The sequence below is a fragment of the Sparus aurata genome, chromosome 8 (genome assembly GCF_900880675.1).
Source record: "Sparus aurata chromosome 8, fSpaAur1.1, whole genome shotgun sequence".
Lineage (NCBI taxonomy): Eukaryota > Metazoa > Chordata > Actinopteri > Spariformes > Sparidae > Sparus > Sparus aurata.
In genome coordinates, this window is record NC_044194.1 from 31,602,701 (window position 1) to 31,624,141 (window position 21,441).

The 21,441-nt window shown below is 43.1% G+C and overlaps 1 protein-coding gene across 1 annotated transcript in view; it reads left to right on the plus strand.

Annotated features, from left to right (window-relative positions):
* fanca (FA complementation group A) overlaps window positions 1-21,441 on the plus strand; it is a 56,632-nt gene that overhangs the window by 12,699 nt on the left and 22,492 nt on the right. The window contains exons 8-10 of the mRNA XM_030424721.1: window positions 6,163-6,272; window positions 9,297-9,407; window positions 9,606-9,663. Coding sequence (XP_030280581.1) covers window positions 6,163-6,272; window positions 9,297-9,407; window positions 9,606-9,663 — 279 coding nt within the window. The remainder of the gene's footprint in view (window positions 1-6,162; window positions 6,273-9,296; window positions 9,408-9,605; window positions 9,664-21,441) is intronic.

Genomic DNA, 21,441 nt, shown 5'->3' on the forward strand with positions numbered 1-21,441 from the left:
TATATTTCTGATATTACTTATATATTGGCTGTCTGTCTCTCTGTCTGCCTGCTCGTCTGTTGTCAGTGGACTTGGTCAGTCTGATTGGTCAGATGCTGCTGAGCCACAGGTAGACGCTGCTCAGGTGAACGGAGCTGAGATGAAAGTCAGTCATCTCAGTCAGTTTGTGTTCACTAACTCAGTCCACCCAGTATGTGTTTGTGTCAAATCCTACTTACTGCAGCTCTGCATCAATATTTGGGGAATTATTAGGTCGACTTTAAAAAGTGAAATCTACAGTTAATAAGCAGTTCAGATAACGTACCAAATCACGGATCAACTTCGTTCAGTTATACAACTATCTGGTCAGTTTACATTAGTAGCCTCTTTCACACTGCCGTTTGCATGCGGGGATCCTACGCCAATTCTCCACACCCTCCTCTGTGTGAAAGTTTTAGATGCGGAGAGGGGGGAAATTTCGCTCCGGCACTGATCCGCCTCTGGAGGTAGTATCAGGGCTGCATTATTGGTGAGCCGTCCCAGTGTGAATGGATAATCCGGAGGCGTGGAGCGGGGGCGTGTCGGTCTGACAGTCTGATAACTACACAGGTCCTTCACTCAACTAAATACAGAGAAATGTCCCACAAAGCAACTTTACAGGACCGAACAACAGTAACATAGTAACTGTATCTGTCTTTGGCAACTTATATGAGGAAAATAAATACCACAGCTGTATGTGGAGAAGCATCTTTCTTTCGCCTGTCCTCCCGTCTGTCCTACCAACTTTTCCTCACATTTCTGCTCAAACAACAGCGTCTGTCACAGGCAAAAAACTTTAACTCACCGAGTGTCTGTGACGAAAATTAATCACCGCGACTGTCAGCCCTCCGGACCGAGACTTCACCGAACTTTACCCCAGAAAACAGCCTCCGTCCCCGCGAGTGACAGAGTCAGACAGCGTCCTGTTTACTGATGGTAATTATGTATAATTATGTAATTTAACGCGAAAAACTTAACTCTGTCACTTTCCAGGATGTTTGGTGGGTCAGGATCTCAATCACTACACATTATAACAGCATCCATATGATTATAAACTTAGATTTACAGGGGGGAACACCTGGGAAACACCGACGTCATCATCATGACGTGTTCCGTCACGCCTCTTTAGGAGCCGCAGCGCCGGCTTTCTGTGTGAATTACACACATGAAGGCGGAGATGCTTTGCTCTGTGTGAATCACCATAGGCAGAGAATTGGCGAACTACCGCTCCGGAGATAATGCGGAGAGGCTGTTTAAAAACGGCTAGTGACAACAGCAAATTAGACAGAGAAAACTCGACATGCACATACATCATGCACACAAGCTTGAGGTTAATTTACCTTGCATTTGCTGAACAGTTGCGGGTGATGGTCGTAAAGTGAAAGTAAGTAAATTGGAGGTGTTGCAACCCCTCGCAACAACTTTCTTCTCGCAGCTCCTGCAGACAGGGCTGCCATCCTCGTCCAGCTGTCCCTGAGCATTCTTATAATCAAAATACGCCCAGACTGCAGATTTGGTTCTCTTTAAAGGTGGAAAAATGCTGTGAGGGCCGCTACTGTCACGTCCTCTCTCCGCCGTGTGTTCTTCACTACATAACAAGCGCACATTGCACGCTGCGCATGTGCCGCAAGTTTTCCACACTGTGGTTACCGACCGCGGTGGTTACCATGGTGATTAAAACTTAAATGGTAACCTTCACCGGCGGGAATTTTACCATGGTTTACCGTGATACCAGTAACTGTTACATCCCTAGGGCCGAGTCTCACAGACTGTGGGCGACTTGACAGGAAGTTTCTAATCCAATTGCAGGTGGGGAGGGGGATCTGTAGTTCCAGCAGTTTGGTGGTGAGAATGTCTGGAATTATGGTGTTAAATGCTGAGCTGTAGTCCACGAAGAGCATCCTCACATAGCTCTTCTTGTTCTCCAGGTGGCTCAGCGCTGTATGGAGTGTGAGGGCGATGGCGTCCCTTTGTAGAACGGTTTGCCCTGTAGGCAAACTGGTGGGGGTCGAGGGAGGGAGGGAGACAGTCTCTGATGTGCTGGGAAACTGATCGCTCCAAGCACTTCATGATTACAGACGTCAGAGCGATAGGTCTGTAATCATTCAGGCTGTCTATGGCAGGTTTTTTGGGGATGGGGACGATGATAGAGGCCTTCAGACGTGGGGACGGTGGCATGTGTTAGGGAGAGGTTGAAGATTTTGGTGAGGATCCCTGCCAGTTGGTCTGCACATGCTTTAATCACCGCCCCTGGGATACCGCCAGGACCAGCAGCTTTTCTGGGGTTCACTGATCTTAAGTTTTTTCTCATCTCATGCTCCTGGAGAGAGAGAGGTGGGGTGCTGGAACCAGGGGGAGGCAGTGACTGCAGGTGTGTGGTGGTGTTCTCAAACCGGGCAAAGAAGCTGTTTAGCTCGTCTGCCAGTGTGCTGCTGCTGTTGGAGGATGTGTGTGTGGGGGGGGGGTTGCCTTTGTAGTTGGTTAGGGCCTGGATGCCCGCCACATCTGACGCGGGTTATTGTCCATCAGGTATCCTTCTATTTTGTTCTTGTAGGAGACCTTGGCCTGTTTGATGCCCCTCCTCAGGTCAGCTCTGGCAGTGCAGTAGAGAGCTCTGTCTCCCGTCCTGAAGGCTCTGATCAGGGTCTGGACTTCCTTTGTCATCCAGGGCTTTCTGTTTGGAAAGATCCGGATGCGTCTATCCTCGGTGACGTTATCTACACAGCACCTGATGTAGAAGAGGACAGACTCGGTGTGTGTGTCCAGGTCCTGATCTTCGAAAATGCTCCAGTCTGTGCAGGCAAAGCAGTCCTGCAGCTGGTTGAGAGCATTTTCAGGCCAGGCTTTGATGGTCTGGGTGGCTGGTTTTGTTTGCCTTCTGAGGGGGGTGTAGGCAGGGAAGAGGAGCAGAGAGAGGTGGTCTGATTGTCTCATGTGGGGGAGGGGGGTCGCTCTGTAGGCATGCTTGATGTTAGAATAAACATGATCAAGTGTGTTTTCTCCCCTGGTTGCACACTTGACGTGCTGGTGAAATTTGGGGTGAACAGTCTTGAGGCATGCTTTGTTAAAGTCCCCAGCAATGATGTGCACGCCATCCGGATGAGCCCTCTGTTGTTTACATACCATGAGCTCAAGCTGGCCGAGTGCTGTGCTAACGTTAGCATGGGAGGGATGTAAACAACGGTTACTATGGCAACCGTTAGCTCCTGTGGCAGGTAGAAGGGTCAGCACTGAACAGACATGGCCAGCGAGCAGTGGGTGTCTATCACTCTGCTGTCCGAGCACCAGTCCTCAAGCACATAAACACAGAGTCCCCCTCCCATGCTCTTACCGGAGGCTTCAGTCCGGTTGCAGCGGTGAAAGGTGCGTCCTGCAAGCTCCACGGTAGCATTGGGGATATGCGGGCACAGCCAGGATTCGCTAACAATCAAAAGACAACAGTCACGGATGTGGCAGTTGTAGGCGATCTGTGACTGCAGCTCATCTATCTTGTTCGCAAGGGATCTTGCGTTTGTGAGGAAGATAGAATGGTAGCGGAGGTCTGTGTGGTTGGTTCCTAAGCTGATTTAGTAGTCCTGCCCGGCATCCTCGTTTCTGCCTCCTATCCCTGTGCCGCCTCCAGTGCTTGCTGGACCCGATAACAATCCATGGGGTGCCCGGCGGTCTCGCTATCTCCGGTGGGATGCCGTGGGTCCATGCGAAGGCACCCATGATTTCTATTTTTGCCTGAAAGCCAATTCTTATCAGGTCTTGGCGACTGTAGATGGGCCGCTGTGGCATGTGTGTGCCAGAAGAACAAAAAAATGACATATAAAGCACAAAAAAGATGCAAAATAATAGGGGGCTTTAAGCCGCTGCGTCTGAACGCGCCGCCGTTGTCATAGCATAGTCAATAGACAATAGGTTCAAATGTTCCTTTGTTAATTTGTACTTAACCTTGATTGCATTGCTCAGCAGCACTTTACTATGGCTACTATTTCGATGGTTTGATACTTTTACTTTTAATCTTTTGGTTGGTTGTTTGCTGTAACTGTGATTAATGTCCCATGTCCTCTTTATGTTGTCTTAGTGTTTTTTTTTTGTCCTCTACTGTAAATCAAATTTCCCCTTGAAGGACAATAAAGACCTGTACTGAACTGAACCTATATCATTACATAACATTTCAGCTTACATAGCTGTCTTCCTGGCACAGACTTGTTTCTTCAGCACAGTCCACATGTTCTCGTTGGGGTTCACATTAGGACATGGGAAGACCATTGCAAAACGTCAATTCCAGCCTGATTTAGCAGTTTCTTTACCACTTCTGATGTGTGTTTGCAATCCTTTTGGAACACTCAGTGCACCCAAGACCAAATCTACTGCTGATGATTTTAGGTTTTCCTGAAGAATTTGGAAATAATCCTCCTTCTTCATTACTCCATTTTCTTTCTTTAGAGCCCCAGACCATACAGCCCCACCGCATAATACTACCAGCACCATGTTTGACAGCGGGTATGGTGTTCTTGGAGTTAAAGACATCACCTTCTCTCCACCAATCATTTTGCTGCCCATTATGGCCAAACAACTCAGTATTTGTTTCATTTTACTACAGATTTTTCCTCCAGAAGGTTTTACTTTGTCCATGTGATCAGCAGCAAACTTCAGTTGAGCTTTAAGATGTTGCGTCTGGAACAAGAGCCTCTTTCTTTCCAGCAGCCTCTCAGCTCATGTTGATGTAAAACACGCTTGATGGAGGACACGGACACCTGTCTTCCAGCAGTTTCCATTGCAGATTGTTTTTGGTTGACTCTTGACCGTCCTGACCAGTTTTCTCTAAGCAGCAGGTGATAGTTGATTTTTTCTTGCTGATTGTGGTAGTGACACAACTGTGCCATGCACTTCATACTTATAAACAGTTGTTGTACAGTTGATCCTGAGAACTGTAACTGCTTTGGCTCCTAGTGACTTTCCTGACTGTCCAGTTCAATATGGTGCTCTTTCAGATCAATGCTGAGTTCTGTAGACTTTCCAACTGTAGTGTTTGTTGCTGAGTCTAATGCGTGAATCAAGCAAGCCCTATTAAAATGGGCCCAGAAAAGTCATCAGCTGTTATCAATAAGAATCACTCAGAGGACGTTAAGGGGCCATGTGTCAAAGCAAATTTGATTCACACAACTTCTCAAAATCACCAAAATGTATGGTAAAATGTATTCTATGTATATTTTTGAGCCAGCAGATGTGGTCACATTTTCAGAAGACCTATTGTAAAGTCATTATTGAACCAAATTTCATGATTTTTTTTTTTTGTGAAAAAGTAGTATGTGTTCCACTCATTCCATCACAGAACAATTACGAGTTTTAGAAAGCATTGGAACTCAAGACTCATGATATAATGTATATGTTGTTTACAAGTGCATGTAAACATTTAACAGTGACTGTCAATATTTATCTTGTTAAAAAAAAAAAAAAGGCTACACATGCACATATAATATGATTTTAGCTTTCTTTTTTTTTTTAGACTTCTCATATTTAGATTCTCAAAAATTCAAGTGTGTAATATTTTTAAAAAGTATATTCAGGTTGCTAAAATTCAACAGAAAAATCATACCAAGTCAAGAAAATGTGATTGCTCACTGGGACTGTTTAAATTTGGACAATGAAATTTGTGATGGAAACATCCAACTTAAACATCCAGACTGCTGAGGATCGATCTAACCTCTGTGATCCAAAATGGTCAAGTTGGCAATCGAGATCTTATACCTGAATGTATGAGTCTGGTTTTAATTTAGGAAAACCTGAAACGACCTTCTGGTTATGACAGGGATTGGAAATGAAACTACATGAATACATAAAGATGGCTACCATAAAAATATGGTAAAAAAAATATGTTCGTCAACTAGCACTATGTTGTGCAACTTATACAGTAGAATGACTAATAAATTAACCTTGATTGCTTTAAATGGTTGAAGTCCCATTATAAAGACAGACACTGTCGCTGTCAGTTTTGCTAATGCAGCGCCCCTGTGTGGGTGCAGTGAGAGCCATCTTCAAATTACGAGTTCACAAAGAAAGATATCAGAGTAAGACATCAAGATATGAAGTCTGCAGAAAGTGATCTTTAACCCCTTGCTTGGTTCTGTGCTTTTGTTTCTTTTATTCATTCAGTGATGAAGGAGTTAGAATGTGGTTGGTCTATCAGTTGAAGGCTCTCTGTGGCTGGACACCTCCTGAAGGAGAAGAAGAGACCAGACAAGTTCAGCTAAAAGTGTTGTCAAGTAAGCACACAGACTTTTTTGCAAGTTGTAGTTGTGCTTCATGGAAGACGTGTGTTCGTTCATTCATTCATTCACCTAAAAATCGCTCATTATTATACATAAAACTGTTTATCACCAAGAGCCTGCACAAAAACAACATTGATCTTGTGAACTTGTCAGGACACCATGAAACCATATTTTTTCCAAGGATGGGGGATTGTGCCCCCCGTCCCCCTGGGATTTAGGCCTACAGTCAGGTCCATGAATATTGGGACATCGACACAATTCTGTTCTTTTTGGCTCTATACACCACTACAATGGATTTGAAATGAAAACGAGCAAGATGTGCTTTAACTGCAGACTTCCAGCTTTAATTTGAGGGTATTTACATCCAAATCAGGTGAATGGTGTAGCACAACAACAGTTTCTGTATGTGCCCCCCACTTTTTAGAGGACCAAAAGTAATGGGACAATTGACTCAAAAGCTATTTCATGGACAGGTGTGGGTGATTCCCTCATTATGTCATCATCAATTAAGCAGGTAAAAGTTCTGGAGTTGATTACAGGTGTGACATTTGCATTTGGATTCTGTAGCTGTTACCTCTCAATATGAGATCCAATGAGCTGTCACTGTCAGTGAAGCAAGCCATCATTAGGCTGAAAAACCAAAACAAATCCACCAGAGAAATAGCAAAAACATTAGGTGTGGCCAAATCAACTGTTTGGAACTTTCTTAAAAAGAAAGAATGCACCGGTGAGCTCAGCAACACCAAAAGACCTGGAAGACCACGGAAAACAACTGTGGTGGACGACAGAAGAATTCTTTCCCTGGTGAAGAAAAACCCCTTCAGTTGGCCAGATCAACAACACTCTTCAGGAGGTAGGTCTATGTGTTTCAAAGTCAACAATCAAAAGAAGACTTCAGCAGAGTGAATACAGAGGGTTCACCACAAGATGTAAACCCTTGGTGAGCCTCAAAAACAGGAAGACCAGATTAGAATTTGCCAATCAACACCTAAAAAAAGCCTTTATAGATCTGGAAGAACAGCCTATGGACAGATGAGACTGACATCAACTTGTACGACAGTGATGGGAAGAGAAGAGTGTGAAGAAGGAAAGGAACTGCTCATGATCCAAAACATACCACCTCATCAGTGAAGCATGGTGGTGGTAGTGTCATGGCATGGGTATGTATGGCTGTATGTATTTATTGATGATGTAACTGGTGACAAAAGCAGAAGGATGAATTCTGAAGTGTTTCGAGCAATATTATCTGCTCATATTCAGCCAAATCCTTCTGAACTTATTGGACGGCGTTTCACAGTGCAGATGGACAATGACCCAAAGCATACTGCAAAAGCAAACAGAGTTTTTTAAGGCAAATAAGTGGAATGTTATGCAATGGCCAAGTCAATCACCTGACCTGAATCCGATTGAGCATGCATTTCACTTGCAGAAGACCAAACTGCAGGGAAAATGCCCCAAGAACAAGCAGGAACTGAAGACCGTTGCAGTAGAGGCCTGGCAGAGCATCACCAGGGATGAAACCCAGCATCTGGTGATGTCTATGCCCTCCAGACTTGTAATTGACTACAAAGGATTTGCAACCAAGTATTCAACATTGAAAGTTTGATTTATGATTGTTTAGTTTTTCCCATTACTTTTGGTCCACTAAAAAGTGGGAGGCACATATAGAAACTGTTGTAATTCCTACATTTCGATTTGGATGTTAATACCCTCAAATTAAAGCTGAAAGTCTGCAGTTAAAGCACATCTTGTCTGTTTCATTTCAAATCCGTTGTAATGGTGTATAGAGCCAACAAGAAGAGAATTGTGTCCATGTCCCAATATTTATGGACCTGGCTGTATGTCATTTGGCAAATCTGCTATTTTATGTGTGATCCCTATCACCCACTAGGTGACCATTTGCATCCACTGGGTGTTAGATAGAGGCTAGCTGTCATTATTTAATTCATCCAAGTATTTATTCCTTACTATCCTTTTTTTTCTAAAATGAATTTGCTTCACCACAATGTAGTTTCATCAAACGGTTTTAATTGACTTAAATAAAACAACATTTTCTATGGTAAAATAAAAGGGTCTACTTCCTACGGAAACTTAGGAAGGCTGAGTTCCAGTGCCAGATTCTGGAGGAGCTATAGAAAGCATCCTGACTGGACACATCACAAATTTGCATGGCTCCTGCACAGCCAAGGACAGGAAGGCTTTACAGTGGGTGATTAAAACCTCCCAGAACATCACTGGTACCATCTACACACCGTCAGCCATTGTCTTTTAGCATCCTATAGGCTTTATGCAGACCTCTCAATTCACAAGTGTCACTAACACCAGCCACAGTCTGTTCACCCTGCTGCCACCTGACAATAGATACCGAAGTATCTGCTGCCATACCAGGCTACAGAGCAACCCCCAGGATGTGACTCCTCATTTCATTATCAACACTAAAGGAGTAGATGTAGTACAAAGGACTCAAACATAATTTGGTTTTTAAAACCCTTAGGTGTTAAAAAATGACAATAAATTGACCCTGTGACCTTTTCACTTTATATGATCAGTAGTGATGTAATGTCTATCTGCTAGCTGTTTCTCCCTACTTTCAGCCTTTATATTAACCAAAGGTAATGTACATATGAGATGAGACTGCTATGGATTGTCTTGGCATCTTGGCAAGAATCATATTTCCCACATTGTCATGACTAAAACATTGAAGACTGAATATTAAAAATATTGTCTCTGGTGCCCTTTCCTCTCACACATTGCCTTAAGAAAAGGGCAACAGTGATTACTTTTGTTACCCAACACAACATGGTTACTTAAACATTTTCATTAAATTTTAAAAGAATAGATAATGTGTAAACTTCAGTCCTACATTATCATCATCAATAACTCAATTACTGTATAGCAAGTCATCTTCACTACCAGGATATTTCCTTTAACTGAGACCACCCAAGACACAAAGGAAAAAAAAACAAAAGACATGCTGCTGCTAAGGGTAATGCTTGTAATAGATTTTCTGTCTTTTAGCTGTGCTTGGAGTCTTGGTGGAAAATGGTTTTGAGCGGAGCCACGAGCCAGCAGCTGCAGACAAGAGGATCTCCCTGCTGTGTTGCTCAGTGCTGGATGACATGCTCTTCTGTGAGTCTACTTATCCCTGTCAATCTTACTCTGTCCTGTGTTGATAAAATATTTACAAAAGCACTTTCAGTCACACCTCTGGACCTGTAAAGCTCTTTTCGACTTTCTTAACTGAGAAGATGTCTAAGTGTCATTTTACTACTTTCCTTTTTTTCTTGCTTTTTAACATTTCATTGTTTTTCTGTCTGTCTTCTCCAGGGCTTCTAGACACTGTGGAAAAGAGTCCAATGCTGAAGACATCTGGACATCAGCTATGGTTCGGGGTCTTTTATTTTGTCTCGCCCACCTTGATGAAATTAGATAGTAAATATGAGTCTGAGGTCTCTGTCTAAAGATCGAGATCTGTACACAAACAAAACATGACAGAGAACACAGGCAGTTAGCAATATACAAGGACATTATGTATTTGTATGAAATGGCAATAGCAGACATCCTTGTAAAATGTGATACTCTGTATGAATACCTCTTCCTTGGCTCAGGTAAAATATATGAATATATAGATATATAATTATATGATTTATAATATAATATCGTTAGCCTCATAGCATAATTGCCTAAGTCATTTTTTGGCCAAATTGTGATATCTGCCTAACTTTACTCTCCTACCACTGCTGCATCATCCTGCCTTTCTGCCTATGTCCTTGGCCAATCACAACACTCATTAGAATCCAAAAACACTATCTGCCTTAGTCATCTCTTTGACTTAGGCAGTTTTGATGATACAACAAAAATGGCAGAAAACATGAGAAAGAGGGCTCGGCTGTCCACAAGTGAAGCATTAGCGCTTCTCTTTGATTCGTTTTTATCTGGTAAGAGTTCATCTTTATTCAATATCCAGTGACAAACTTTCAGTGTGGACAATGGACCATCAATGCGTTCTTCTGTGCCCCCAGACAAAAGCAAGTACAATGTATTATAAAACTAAATTACAGATGCACAACTTTGCTTGCTTCAACCTGAGTAACAAAGATGGGTATTGTTATGCTTGGGAGGAGCATGAAGGCTCCCTCAGCAGTGAGGTTTTTGCCCATCTGCAGTCCAAACACTTTGAATCAATCCTAGAGGCCAACGGAAACATCGAGAAAGTCATTGTCTGGAGTGATGGCTGTGGATATCAAAATCGGTGTGGTACCATCAGCAACACCTACCTTCATCTGGCCATGAAGCATGGTGTCACCATTGAACAAAAGTTTGTGGTTGCAGGGCACATACAAATGGAGTGTGACTCCATGCATAGCCTCATTGAACGGCGCATCATCAAAGATTTTCACACTCCACGTGATTACATTGTCATCTTTGAGACTGCACGAATGCATCCATCCCCATACAATGTGACTCAGCTATACCACAATGACTTCATGAAGTTATCTGGGGCCTATGTCATCAATATTCGACCAGATAAAAAATTTGGTGACCCCACAGTCCATGACCTCCGGGCTCTCCAGTACTTGACTGATGGTGGAATCTGGTACAAGTTGGATTTTGAGTCTGACTGGGAGGACATGCCTCAGCGAATCAGCATCTCCGAAGAACCATCCCAGAGGAAAATGTTACTGCTCAAAGCTTGCTCCTTTATGGCTATGGAGCCATAAAGGAGCTCAATGAGAGTTCTCATTTCAGTCTCGTTGTCGTCTTTTTTGGTCTCAAACATTTCTCATTTGTTTCTCCTAAAATTCCTTAGGATCAATAGGTGAGACTTGAGACTTTACCACTTAAACCTTGCTCCTTTCCAGCACTGAGGAGACATTCTGAAACTTCATTGAGAGCTTGATGAGATCTCCTTTGAAACTTACAGGGAGCCCAAGTTGAGATTTTCTCAGGAGAAACAACTGAGAAACAGAAGAAATCAGCCACAGCCTCACTTTGGTCTCACATAGATCTCATAGTTGTCTAGGAGAAATGAATGAGACACTACTGAGATCTCTTTTCCAATTTTCGTTTCCTCTGGGATTCCAATGGGTCCCACTCTTTCCTTCCCAATTGCCAATTACTCTCAGGAAATTCAATGACTTGCAGGCAATGAAACCAGTACTACCAAGAGTGGCCCACCAGTACTATGACAACCTCCCTCATCAATAGACAGTGTGAAAATGAGTTTGCACAGCACCTGAGTGGAACTTTGATTAAGGGTGGGAAAGGAAAACAGTGATTAAGGTTAGACATTAATAAACAACTTGGTTAAGGTTGACAAGTTAAACATCTTGGTTATATTTAGGAGAGTAAAACAACTTTGGTTATGTGATGTTTGCATTTATATGTAAGAGCGAAAAATGCCTAAGTCATGGCATATTCTGCCTAAGTCACTTTTTATTTGTTAGGGAATTGATGATGGGTCTTTTTCTTTTTGCACACTTGTTCACACATCTGGTTGAATGTACTGTTACAATATCATTAAGAAATATCAATATGTTTTCTAAAAATTATGTTTTTTCTTGTTTTCCAAAAACATTAAAATATGACTTAGGCAATTATGCTATGAGGCTGACGATATAAGAAAAGAAGAAAAAAACCTGGTTGAACCCATTTCATAAAGAAAATGTGTGATCTGGCTCAATTCTTACTGAGTTCTGAAACACTAAAAGGGCAAATACTCTTTTAAACATTTAAAATGTTATTGAAACATTTATTGTATCTGTAACTCACTGTGATAAATCATATGCCTGCCTTTGATTTCTTACACCTCACATTGAACCCGCAACTCATCTCTCTCTTTTCTTCAAGCATTTTTCTTTGCCTGGCCTGTTTGGTATAATAAGCTGTCATCTATGTTGGTGTAGGAACCAGAACAGGAGGATAATACTCTCTGTGTGTTCACAAGCAGACAGAACCGTCTATTTATGAAGTTTTCTGTCCTGACTGAATGAAGTGGCCAGGAATACTAGAAAATGTATTTTGTCTTTACTGCATGAGTCAGGGTGAGGAGAGACATGAGATACTGACTGAAAAGTTATCCTGAGGTCTGCCTTCTCCAACTGGTCCAGAAACAGGTAAAGTTTCTTTAGGGCAGGCTTGGCTCCCACAAAGTTCTTCCCCAGGTCCGACCACAACTTCCTTGGATGCCCTCTCAATGCTGTGAATCTTTGGTAGGCTAGTAAAAACCCTTCAGTTGACTGGTCACCAACGACGTCTGAATGTATAGCCCTTGAAACCATACAGCAGAAAACAACGCCCCAGACCTTGAGCCTCACCCTCTTTCTCACTGTGTCCTTCACTTCACACAGTCCAAATAGATCTACTGTGGTGAACTCAAATGGTCTGGCTGGCTGCGTTCGCTCCAGTGGAAGGTCACCCATGATTTGCTGGCACTTTCTCACTCTTGCTTTTCTGCAAATCACGCAGCTGTCAACAACTTTCTTAGCCAGTCTTCGGCCCCTTATAACCCAGGCTTTCTTCCTCATCCGAAGGAGTGTTCCTGCTACCTCCTCGTGGTTTGCTTTGTGGGCCTCCTGAGCTAGAAGGGTTGATATCCATGCTTCATATGGTAAGATTGGTACTGCAGTTTCCTCTTTATTGAAGAACTGTATTCTTCCTCCACATAGTAACAATCCTGACTTATTTTCTTTGTATAAAGCCAGTCTGTTGAGGGTAGTGTCATGAAAGGTAACACCCTCTTGGGCGGCAAGGAAAAGGTCTCGAAGTGCATCTTCACACTCTCCAACAGACAGAACGGCTTGCTTGGCTCTGGTCTTAGCCTCCTCCTTTGCCTTACTGACAGCTGAGCCCTTCATCTTCCACCTTGTTGCAGCCCTCCACACCCAGGCAATGACTCTGACCAGTTTAAACAAACTACTGAAGTTCCTTTCATCAACAAGTAGCTTAACTACCGAGCCAGCGGGGGGTCTGCAGATTGGAACTTCTCCCAGACAGTCAGAAGTCATTGGATGAGTCACAGGTTCATTGCAGTCAGGGTTTTGCAGTGCAGTACTCCGTTTTTTCTTTTCTTTCTTGGGCTCTGGTCAGTACTGCTGAGAAAGCCTTCCTTTGAAGTTTTTCTATGCCCTCCTTGGCATTTGCTGCAATCTCTTTAGCTGACTTTTTCGGCCACTCTTCAGTTGGCCGCCTCAGGAACCAAGGTCGATTTTGCCATTCTGAAACCTCATTGAGATCCTCAGGAGTCGCTCCTCTAGTTATAATGTCAGCGATGTTTACGTCTCCCGGGATCCACCACCAGTCCTCGAGTGATCCAGCCTTCTGGATTTCACCAACCCTGTTAGCAAAGAAGGTCTGGTATCCATAACTGTCTCGCTGAATAGCTCCCAACACAGTTTGGCTGTCCAGCAGGTGGAACCATCGTTCTACTTCCATTCGACTGTGCTTTTCGAAGTATTTTCTGAGCCGGGCTGCAAAAACTGCACCACAGATCTCTGCCTTGACTGGTTCTACTTTCTGGTCCAGTGGTGTAAGCTTTGCTTTGGATTCAATCAACCTGACCTGGATGCCTTGCTCGGTTTCCCACCTGAGGTATACCACTGCTCCAAAGCTCTTGTCACTTCCATCGGAGAACGTTATTCCCCACGGTTTTCCAACCCAGCCAGCTGGTGTGAGACTTCTATGGAAAGTGATCTGGCCAAGACGCACATACTCCTCAAACAGTTTGATGGCTTCCTTCCGGAGTTCTCCAGAAAGGGGCTTGTCCCAAGTGTCTCAGATCAGACTTCCACCTCCAGCCTCTTGGAATGCTTTCCTTACGAGTATGGCTCCTTTCTGCTTGGTGGGTGAAACCAGGCTGATTGGATCGTAGAGGCCAGCTACCTAGCTTAATAGCTCTCTTCTGGTCAGTGGGTCAGGAGTCTTCTCTCTCACTTCCTTTTCAAGGAGGTCTTGGCCTGTTCTTACTTTCTTTCTCCTTCTTGAGAAGTTGATTGAGGATATTATGTAAAGCTTGTCCTCCTGGACCAGGTATCCAACCCCTAGGGCTCTACTTTCACCCTCCTTCATCTGATTTGGAAGTATTATGACTCCACTTTCCCTTGTTGATTGTCCTGATCCAGGTCCTTCTGCCTCCCAGTTCGCCTGCCTCCCACTTTGCCCTGACCGGACCCATGGCTTGAGGAAAAATCCACCAGCTCTCAGAATTTCCTCCACGCCTTTTGTGGTCTTGTCCAGCCTTTTCGGGTCACAGTGGGACGTCAGGATATCATCAACGTAGCTGTCCTCCTCTATGACTACGCTCCTCCTTCAGGTGAGTAAAGATTGGCAGCCTCGCCGTTTCCCGCATAGCCAGCTGTGCTATGCATCCTGCCGGTCGATCACCCATGTCCACTCTAGTGATCGCATACTCTCCAATCTTCTCATCCTGAGTATCTCTCCATAGGAATCTGTGGAGGTGCATCTCCCGGTTTTCCAGCCACACAGAGTTATACATTTTTTTGATGTCCCCCAGAGCTGCAAAAACTCCTCTCCTGAACCTGAGTAAAACTGCCCGGATTGGATTAAGGACATCAGGCCCTTTCAATAGGAGATCGTTCATACTCAGCCCCTTGAATTTTTGGCTGCTGTTCCACACGATGCGTATTGGTGTTGTCAAAGAGCGGGGATTTGGTGCTATTAAGTGGCTTACATACCACACCGGTCCTTTCCAACTGTCATTACTCTCCTTGGTAAGTTTTCTCGCTGCTCCTCTTGCAACCGTTTCATGCACCTGAACCGTATAGGCGGCCTGCCACTCGGGATCCTTCCTGAGCTGTTTTTCTGTCCTCAGAAAGGTAGCCTCCTCTGCACTCCTGTTATTAGGAAGAGAAGTCGGGTCTTCAATCCAGGGATATTTGGAGTCCCAGTGTGGAGCATCGCTGTGGGCATCGGCTTTGACATAGGTGAGGCCTTGCTTTATGATTTCAAGCTCCTTTTCCTCATTCAATGTCATCTCCTTTCCCCCTGGTTGACAACTACCACAGCGACATCCACCACACTTTGGTTCACAGGCTGCTCCGATGCTGTCCCATTTCCACCATTCCAGAAACTCTCGACTAGCAACTGTGGTCTCAGCCTGCCTCTCTCCTCCCTCAATGATCTCTTCATCTTTCACAGCAGCTGTTCTCATTGAACGGGCAAAGTGTGTTTTAGATTGATGTGCTGCCATGTCCACTTCCTCAAGGAGATCCGGATGAGCTCCTCCCACAGTTTTTCCCAGTGGGCCATCCCACAAGACCAGGTCCCCAACGATCTTCACTCTTTGTGGGGCAAGTCTACCTTCACGATGGCTAATAAGTAGTTCAATGCTATCTGGTCTCTTCAAATCCCCCAGCTCGGTTTCTGGGAAGAACTTCCTCAACTGTTCAGGTTTGATGACTCTGTGGACTTTAGCTATTTCATTTAGCCCGTAGCAGACGAGTCCGTGTGCTTGTTCCGTCCCTCTGGGTGTCTTGACTCTCACCCTGAGTAGATATCTCATGGTGGCAACCTTCATAGCCAGTCCTCCGACTCCCTGAACCACTAAAGTGACTCTTTCACTCCTCAACTTAAGTCTTTCAGCAGCTCTGTGAGTGATATAGTTGGTGTCCGACGCTAAGTCGATCAGGGTTCCAATTTTTTGACCTGCATTGGCAGTGACTTCTAGCAGCATCATAATAACCGGTAGCTCTTCCAATCCATTCATTGCCACCAGTCCCAGCTGTTCCTTCTTTGCACAGTTCGTTATTGCAGTCATGTTGGTAAAAGCCCGCATGCATTTCTCTGCCATTTCTGGGGGGAGTTCGGCTATAAATTTTTCTTGTTCCTCTGTAAGCTTAGGCTTTTTCCTGCTGTCTTTTCCACCTTTGTCTTCTTCGCCCCCTCTGGATTCCCCTTTTGGACAGAGAAAGAAATGGTGATTTGATGAGCTCCCCTTTCTGCAATCCTTATTGATGCACAGGTAGGTTCCTACACATTTATCCTCTTCTCTATGACATCCCAAGCACTTTTTACATGCTCCCAGCTTCCTCACAGCGCTTAACTTCTCAGCCAGTTTCAATCCCTTGAACCGCTTACAGAAGAAAACCTTCTCTCTGTGCCTTTCATCTCCACAGACAACACATCCTTCTTTCCATGTGGAACGTGTGAAAGCAAGTTTTCTTTCGAATTTCCTCTCTTGCCTCTCCGGCTTCTCAGTAACTCCGAGCTGTTCCAATTTCTCCAGAATTTCTTCTTGAGTTTTCAGGAAGTTGAGGAGGCTGTCAAAATGATTGTCTCTTGTGACATTATTGCCGGGGTTCACCATAAATACAAGCCAGTCTTTCTTTACAGCATCCGGTAACTTGCTTTCAATTGACTTGGTTGCCAGAGGGTTCTTGATGGCTCCTGTGTCCCCGAGCTCTGTGAGGTCTGCCAGAGCTTTCTCAACGGTTTGGATTAAGTCAATCACCTTCCTTGGCTGATTTGCTCTTAAGGCAGGAATTTTCTCAAGTTCTTCTATTATCTCCAGGGCAATTGTAGATTTATTTCCAAATCTGTTTTCCAATACACGGAACATGTCTTGAGCTGTGTTGTATGTTGATAGGTGGAGGTCTTTGGAGATTTTTTCGTCTATGCTGTCCAAAAGTTGCATTTTTTTCACTTCAACTGAACCGGTGGGTTCTCCCTGCTTTTGCAGGCTCTCCCAGTCCCTTTTCCATCGGTGAAACTCTCTTTTGCAACCATAAAACCTGGGCAGGCTAGTCGGCTTAATTCTCACAATTGGTGCGGTGTGTGCAGCTGGTGTGGTTGCTATGCTGGCTGCTGCTGCCACCTCTGCTACCTTCTCCTTTGCAATCCTTTGTGCTACAGCAAATGCTGCTCTTCTTGTTTCAAGCTTATTCTTGATCAATTTAAGGTCCTTTACTCGGCCTCCTAGTTCAGGTTTCTCCTTGGCTGGAATCCACAACTCCCACGCCACTAGGCTTTTAGTAGCTTCTTGGACCAACTGTCTCATGAAGGTCATCTGCACTTCATAACCATCTTGATTTACAGCAGTGATCGCTATTGCAGCAGCATCATCACAAGCTTTCTCCGCCTCCCGGATTGCAGTTTCCAACTCATCCTGCCCGTAGCATGACCATAGCTTGGATTGAACCAGCTCCCTGACTTCATCCAACTTTGTTTTATAGTCGCAAACTGTTTTCTCCAGGTCAGCCTCCTGTTGTTTGTCAAGCTCTGCTTCTTTACCTGTGTCCTCAAGGTCTGCTATTAAACCAGCTTTGTAATCATCATTTGCTTCACCGAATCTTCTTGCTTCGCAAGTGAGCTTTTTGAACTCCTCTTGTAGTTCAGTTTTAGCCATGCTTTGTGCTGCTCGGGTGAGAAAATTAACTGCTTTGGTGAAAGCAGTTTTAGCCAAGGTCCTTTCCTTCTTCAGTTGGCTCACTGTCTTCCCAAAAGCTTCCTCCGCCATTCTGCAAAGATCATCAGTTTATAGCTGAGTCCAGTTTTCCCTTCTGCTTTGACAGCCTCTTTCTTGACTTTTCCCAGGCCTTTAATCCTTTATTAGTCTTCACTGTCATGTAGTAGTTTTCAACTGAAAGTTATCCTGAGGTTTACTCTGCTCAGCTTCCGCCCAAACTTGAAAGATGGCCTGGCCAACCATAAAAGAATCAATGGGACAACTCTTTTCCTCTTCTTAATTTTATTTTCTTATTGGAGGAGATATTAGGTTGAAAACCTTCAAACAGAAACAGAAATGTACAAGAATCATTACTTTCAAACAAACAAATGTCTTAAAGGTTTTAGTCATTTTTAAAGTAATTTATTATTCAAATTATAATTATTATTAACTTTAACTTAACTGTTTTAATCTTTACAATATTTGATTACCATGTACATCTAATTTATCAATCAACAAATATTATTTCTCAATTATTATTTACATTGAAGCATGAAATCAGTTTCAAAATCAACAGCAAAGAGACTAACAAAACCCAGCAGGCTGCTTCACTGCTACTCAACATGAATAGGCCTGCAGTCTATCCTATTCATGCAAGAAACCAAACTACACCTTTTCTGCTTTCAGAAACAAAACAAACATTTCTCATCAATATAATTTCAGTTTATCCATACGAGTAGCTCCTTCATGGTTTGACCCAAGCTGAACAGTCCTGAACTCCTCTGTTGTCTGAATCCACACTGGAGTGCTGAGTGATCCTGCTGAAAGACTGCAGGCAGGTGCTCTCAGTCAGCTAATCAGCTGGTGTTAGTTTGGGGATTTTCCTCTCCTCAACAGGGAGGCAATGCACTGCTCCACTTGTCCTACAGGTGTCATGATGTCTTTGACTTTAACTGATTTGACTTTTGACTCAACACTGACCAAACATTCTAATAATGATTACTGTTGGACTATACAGCTCCAACACTCACCAACACACTTCATTCAGCGGTATCGTCTGGTCCGTAGTTCCTTATTACGTTATCTCGAGATAACAGAGATCCTTCTTTTCTTGTGATAACAGATTATTTTATTTCATTATCTCAAGAAAACCAGCTTTGTTGTTACAACATAGATTAAGGTAAATTAATGTTTATTAGATCAGCATTGTTGTGCCAAAATATACGGGAGCCCTAAAAATATACGGGAGGGCCAAACATATTAGTTCCTCCGTTTTCCCGTGATAAGGAGTTATTTATGTAATTATCACGAAATATTGTTTCCCAAAGATAATGAGTAAATGTATCATGAGATCATCATAAGGTTCAAGAGAGTGGACCATGACATACACACACTTCCCTATGAGCTGGGTGTGGGAGTTTCATAGCAAACCATATGAACTTTTTAAATTTTTGCCATGTAAATGTTTTACCTATTGATTTGATAATGATTTGATATGGGGGATTTTCATTATGGCTAATGTAGGAATAAGTGTAACAATAGTATTATTATGTAGTGCTTGTTGCCACACTGACTTTTACGAGTAGCTGGCTAGAGTGTTTGTCACGCCATGTTTGCAATATGACAGCGTGAGCAGCTAACACTTTAATCATCAATTCTTTGTAGAGAGAGCAGATGAAACAATCGCCTTACATACAGTGATCAACTCAAAGCAGATGTGATACTGTCTCGTAGACTACAACCTGTTGTTGGCCTTTGGAAAAGAAACTGCCAACATTGATGTGTGCTTGAATGGTATGACTTGTAAAGTATGTATAAAATTAGTGTTCATTGACCAACAAAGGGTACTCCTTTATCAGACACTTTTCAGCTTAAACTAGGTGCTACACAGAAGCCATGTGTGCATGCTGCTATGGCACTGCTTATCCCTAAACAAATGGCAAATGTTCAAAAAGTTTATATGGTTTGTTTAACTCCACAGAGCAGTGTGTGTAAGTAATGGTACACTCTTATGAATCTGTTATAAAGTAGTTTACTCTTGATACATTGTTTTGCTATCTCAGGAAAACCATATTTATATTGATTATATTGATAATCACATGAATAATTTGTGATCTTGAGAAACCAAATACAGTTTACTTGCATCAAGAAGAAGAAGAAGAACATTGAGGAAATAATTTATTTGATCCATGACCAGTTTAAACTTTCCTGTGTCATGATTTAAATGATTTAAGTTTATATTTTCCGACCAACAGTATAAAACTTCTTAAAAAGAAAAGCAACAAATCTTACCAATTGAGATGAAAGAAGCACTGATGGATGACTAAAGGGAATACTTGTTTATCAGAATTGTTGCAGATAGATTTTTTGCAAATAGTTACGATTAATAGACTAATTGTTTCAACTCTAATCCAGATGATGTTTGTGTTGCTGATGGCAATTTAAAGTAACCTCAAATACAATGTTCATGTAATATTTCTTGATTTTATCAGGTGATTAGAATCACCTGAAATCACCCTTTTTCATATTACTGGCCCTCAACTGATTTTGGGATCCTGAGGACAAAATCCTTAAAGGAGTCATCACCTGGTTTTTTACATATCCAGTCCCTCTTGGTTCGCTTTGGATCAATTCTTAAAACTTATTAGAAAAAAAAAAAAAACAAACAAACATAGAGCTTGTTCTGACACTTTTTCATACCGCGACTTTCTCACGCGAGATTATGTGCGAGGTTTTGACCGGTCCGGATGTGCATTGTATTAATATGTAATGAGGCGCGCGTTGATTGGCCGCAGGAAGGACAGAGCCGGAATGGGGGGCGAGCCTGCATGCACACAGACTCCAAAACATAAACAGTCCCCTATCATGGCGCACACACTAAATGACGAACCTTACGGAATTCAGGCATTTATGTACGAGCCGGAGTCGGAAACCGAAAGGGAGAGTGAAGAGGCAGAGACGGTGGAAGAGACACGTTTACAGCAGGACGTCTCTGAATGGTAAATTCTTTTTTTTTCCTTCTTACTTTTCACACTCGTGTTTTACATGTAAGACCTGAGTTTTAATGCTGGCGGTCACGAAGTATGGCGTGAAAATGACAGAGAAATAGGCAGATTCGGCGTGCTCACTCTGGCTGAGGACGGCTGTGAGCCGATGCATATGCAAGTAGCCTCCTGTGGTAACGTCACCACAGGAGCAGAGTCAAAATCTCGTGCTTTAGGAATGCGCACTATTGTGCACTATCCCTGTTCAGAAAAAGAGCCAAAGCGAAAAAAATTAGCCACTTTCAAACTCCAGCTTTTCAGGCAAGTTTCAACAGAGGTCCAACACCAATATGCATGATTTAACGAGAGAAATTGCGATTTCCGGGTGATGACTTCTTTTTAAAATACATAAGGATGCAGCTCCTGTATATTCATGCTGAGCAGCTTCTGTCATGTCACAACAGAAAACAGGATTTTGCTGGCCCAGCTAATGTTTGTTTGCTCTTCAGTTGTCCAGATTTGATCTTACACCCATTTAGCTTCATCTGTTACTGTAGCTGATAAACTTCAAAAGATGCACCTCACAAGATTTTCTGTGCAGATTTGTTGTCTAGCAGCTTAACCATATTTTTTGAAACACTCTAATCCAGCAGGACGGCAGCTGACTGCATGATTTTTCTGTTCTACCCTGTTCAGAGTAAACTCTGTGTGAACATTCCTGGCGCTTGTCTGGTCCTGAAATGCTGAAGCAGAGCACCTGGCATCTGTGATCACACTG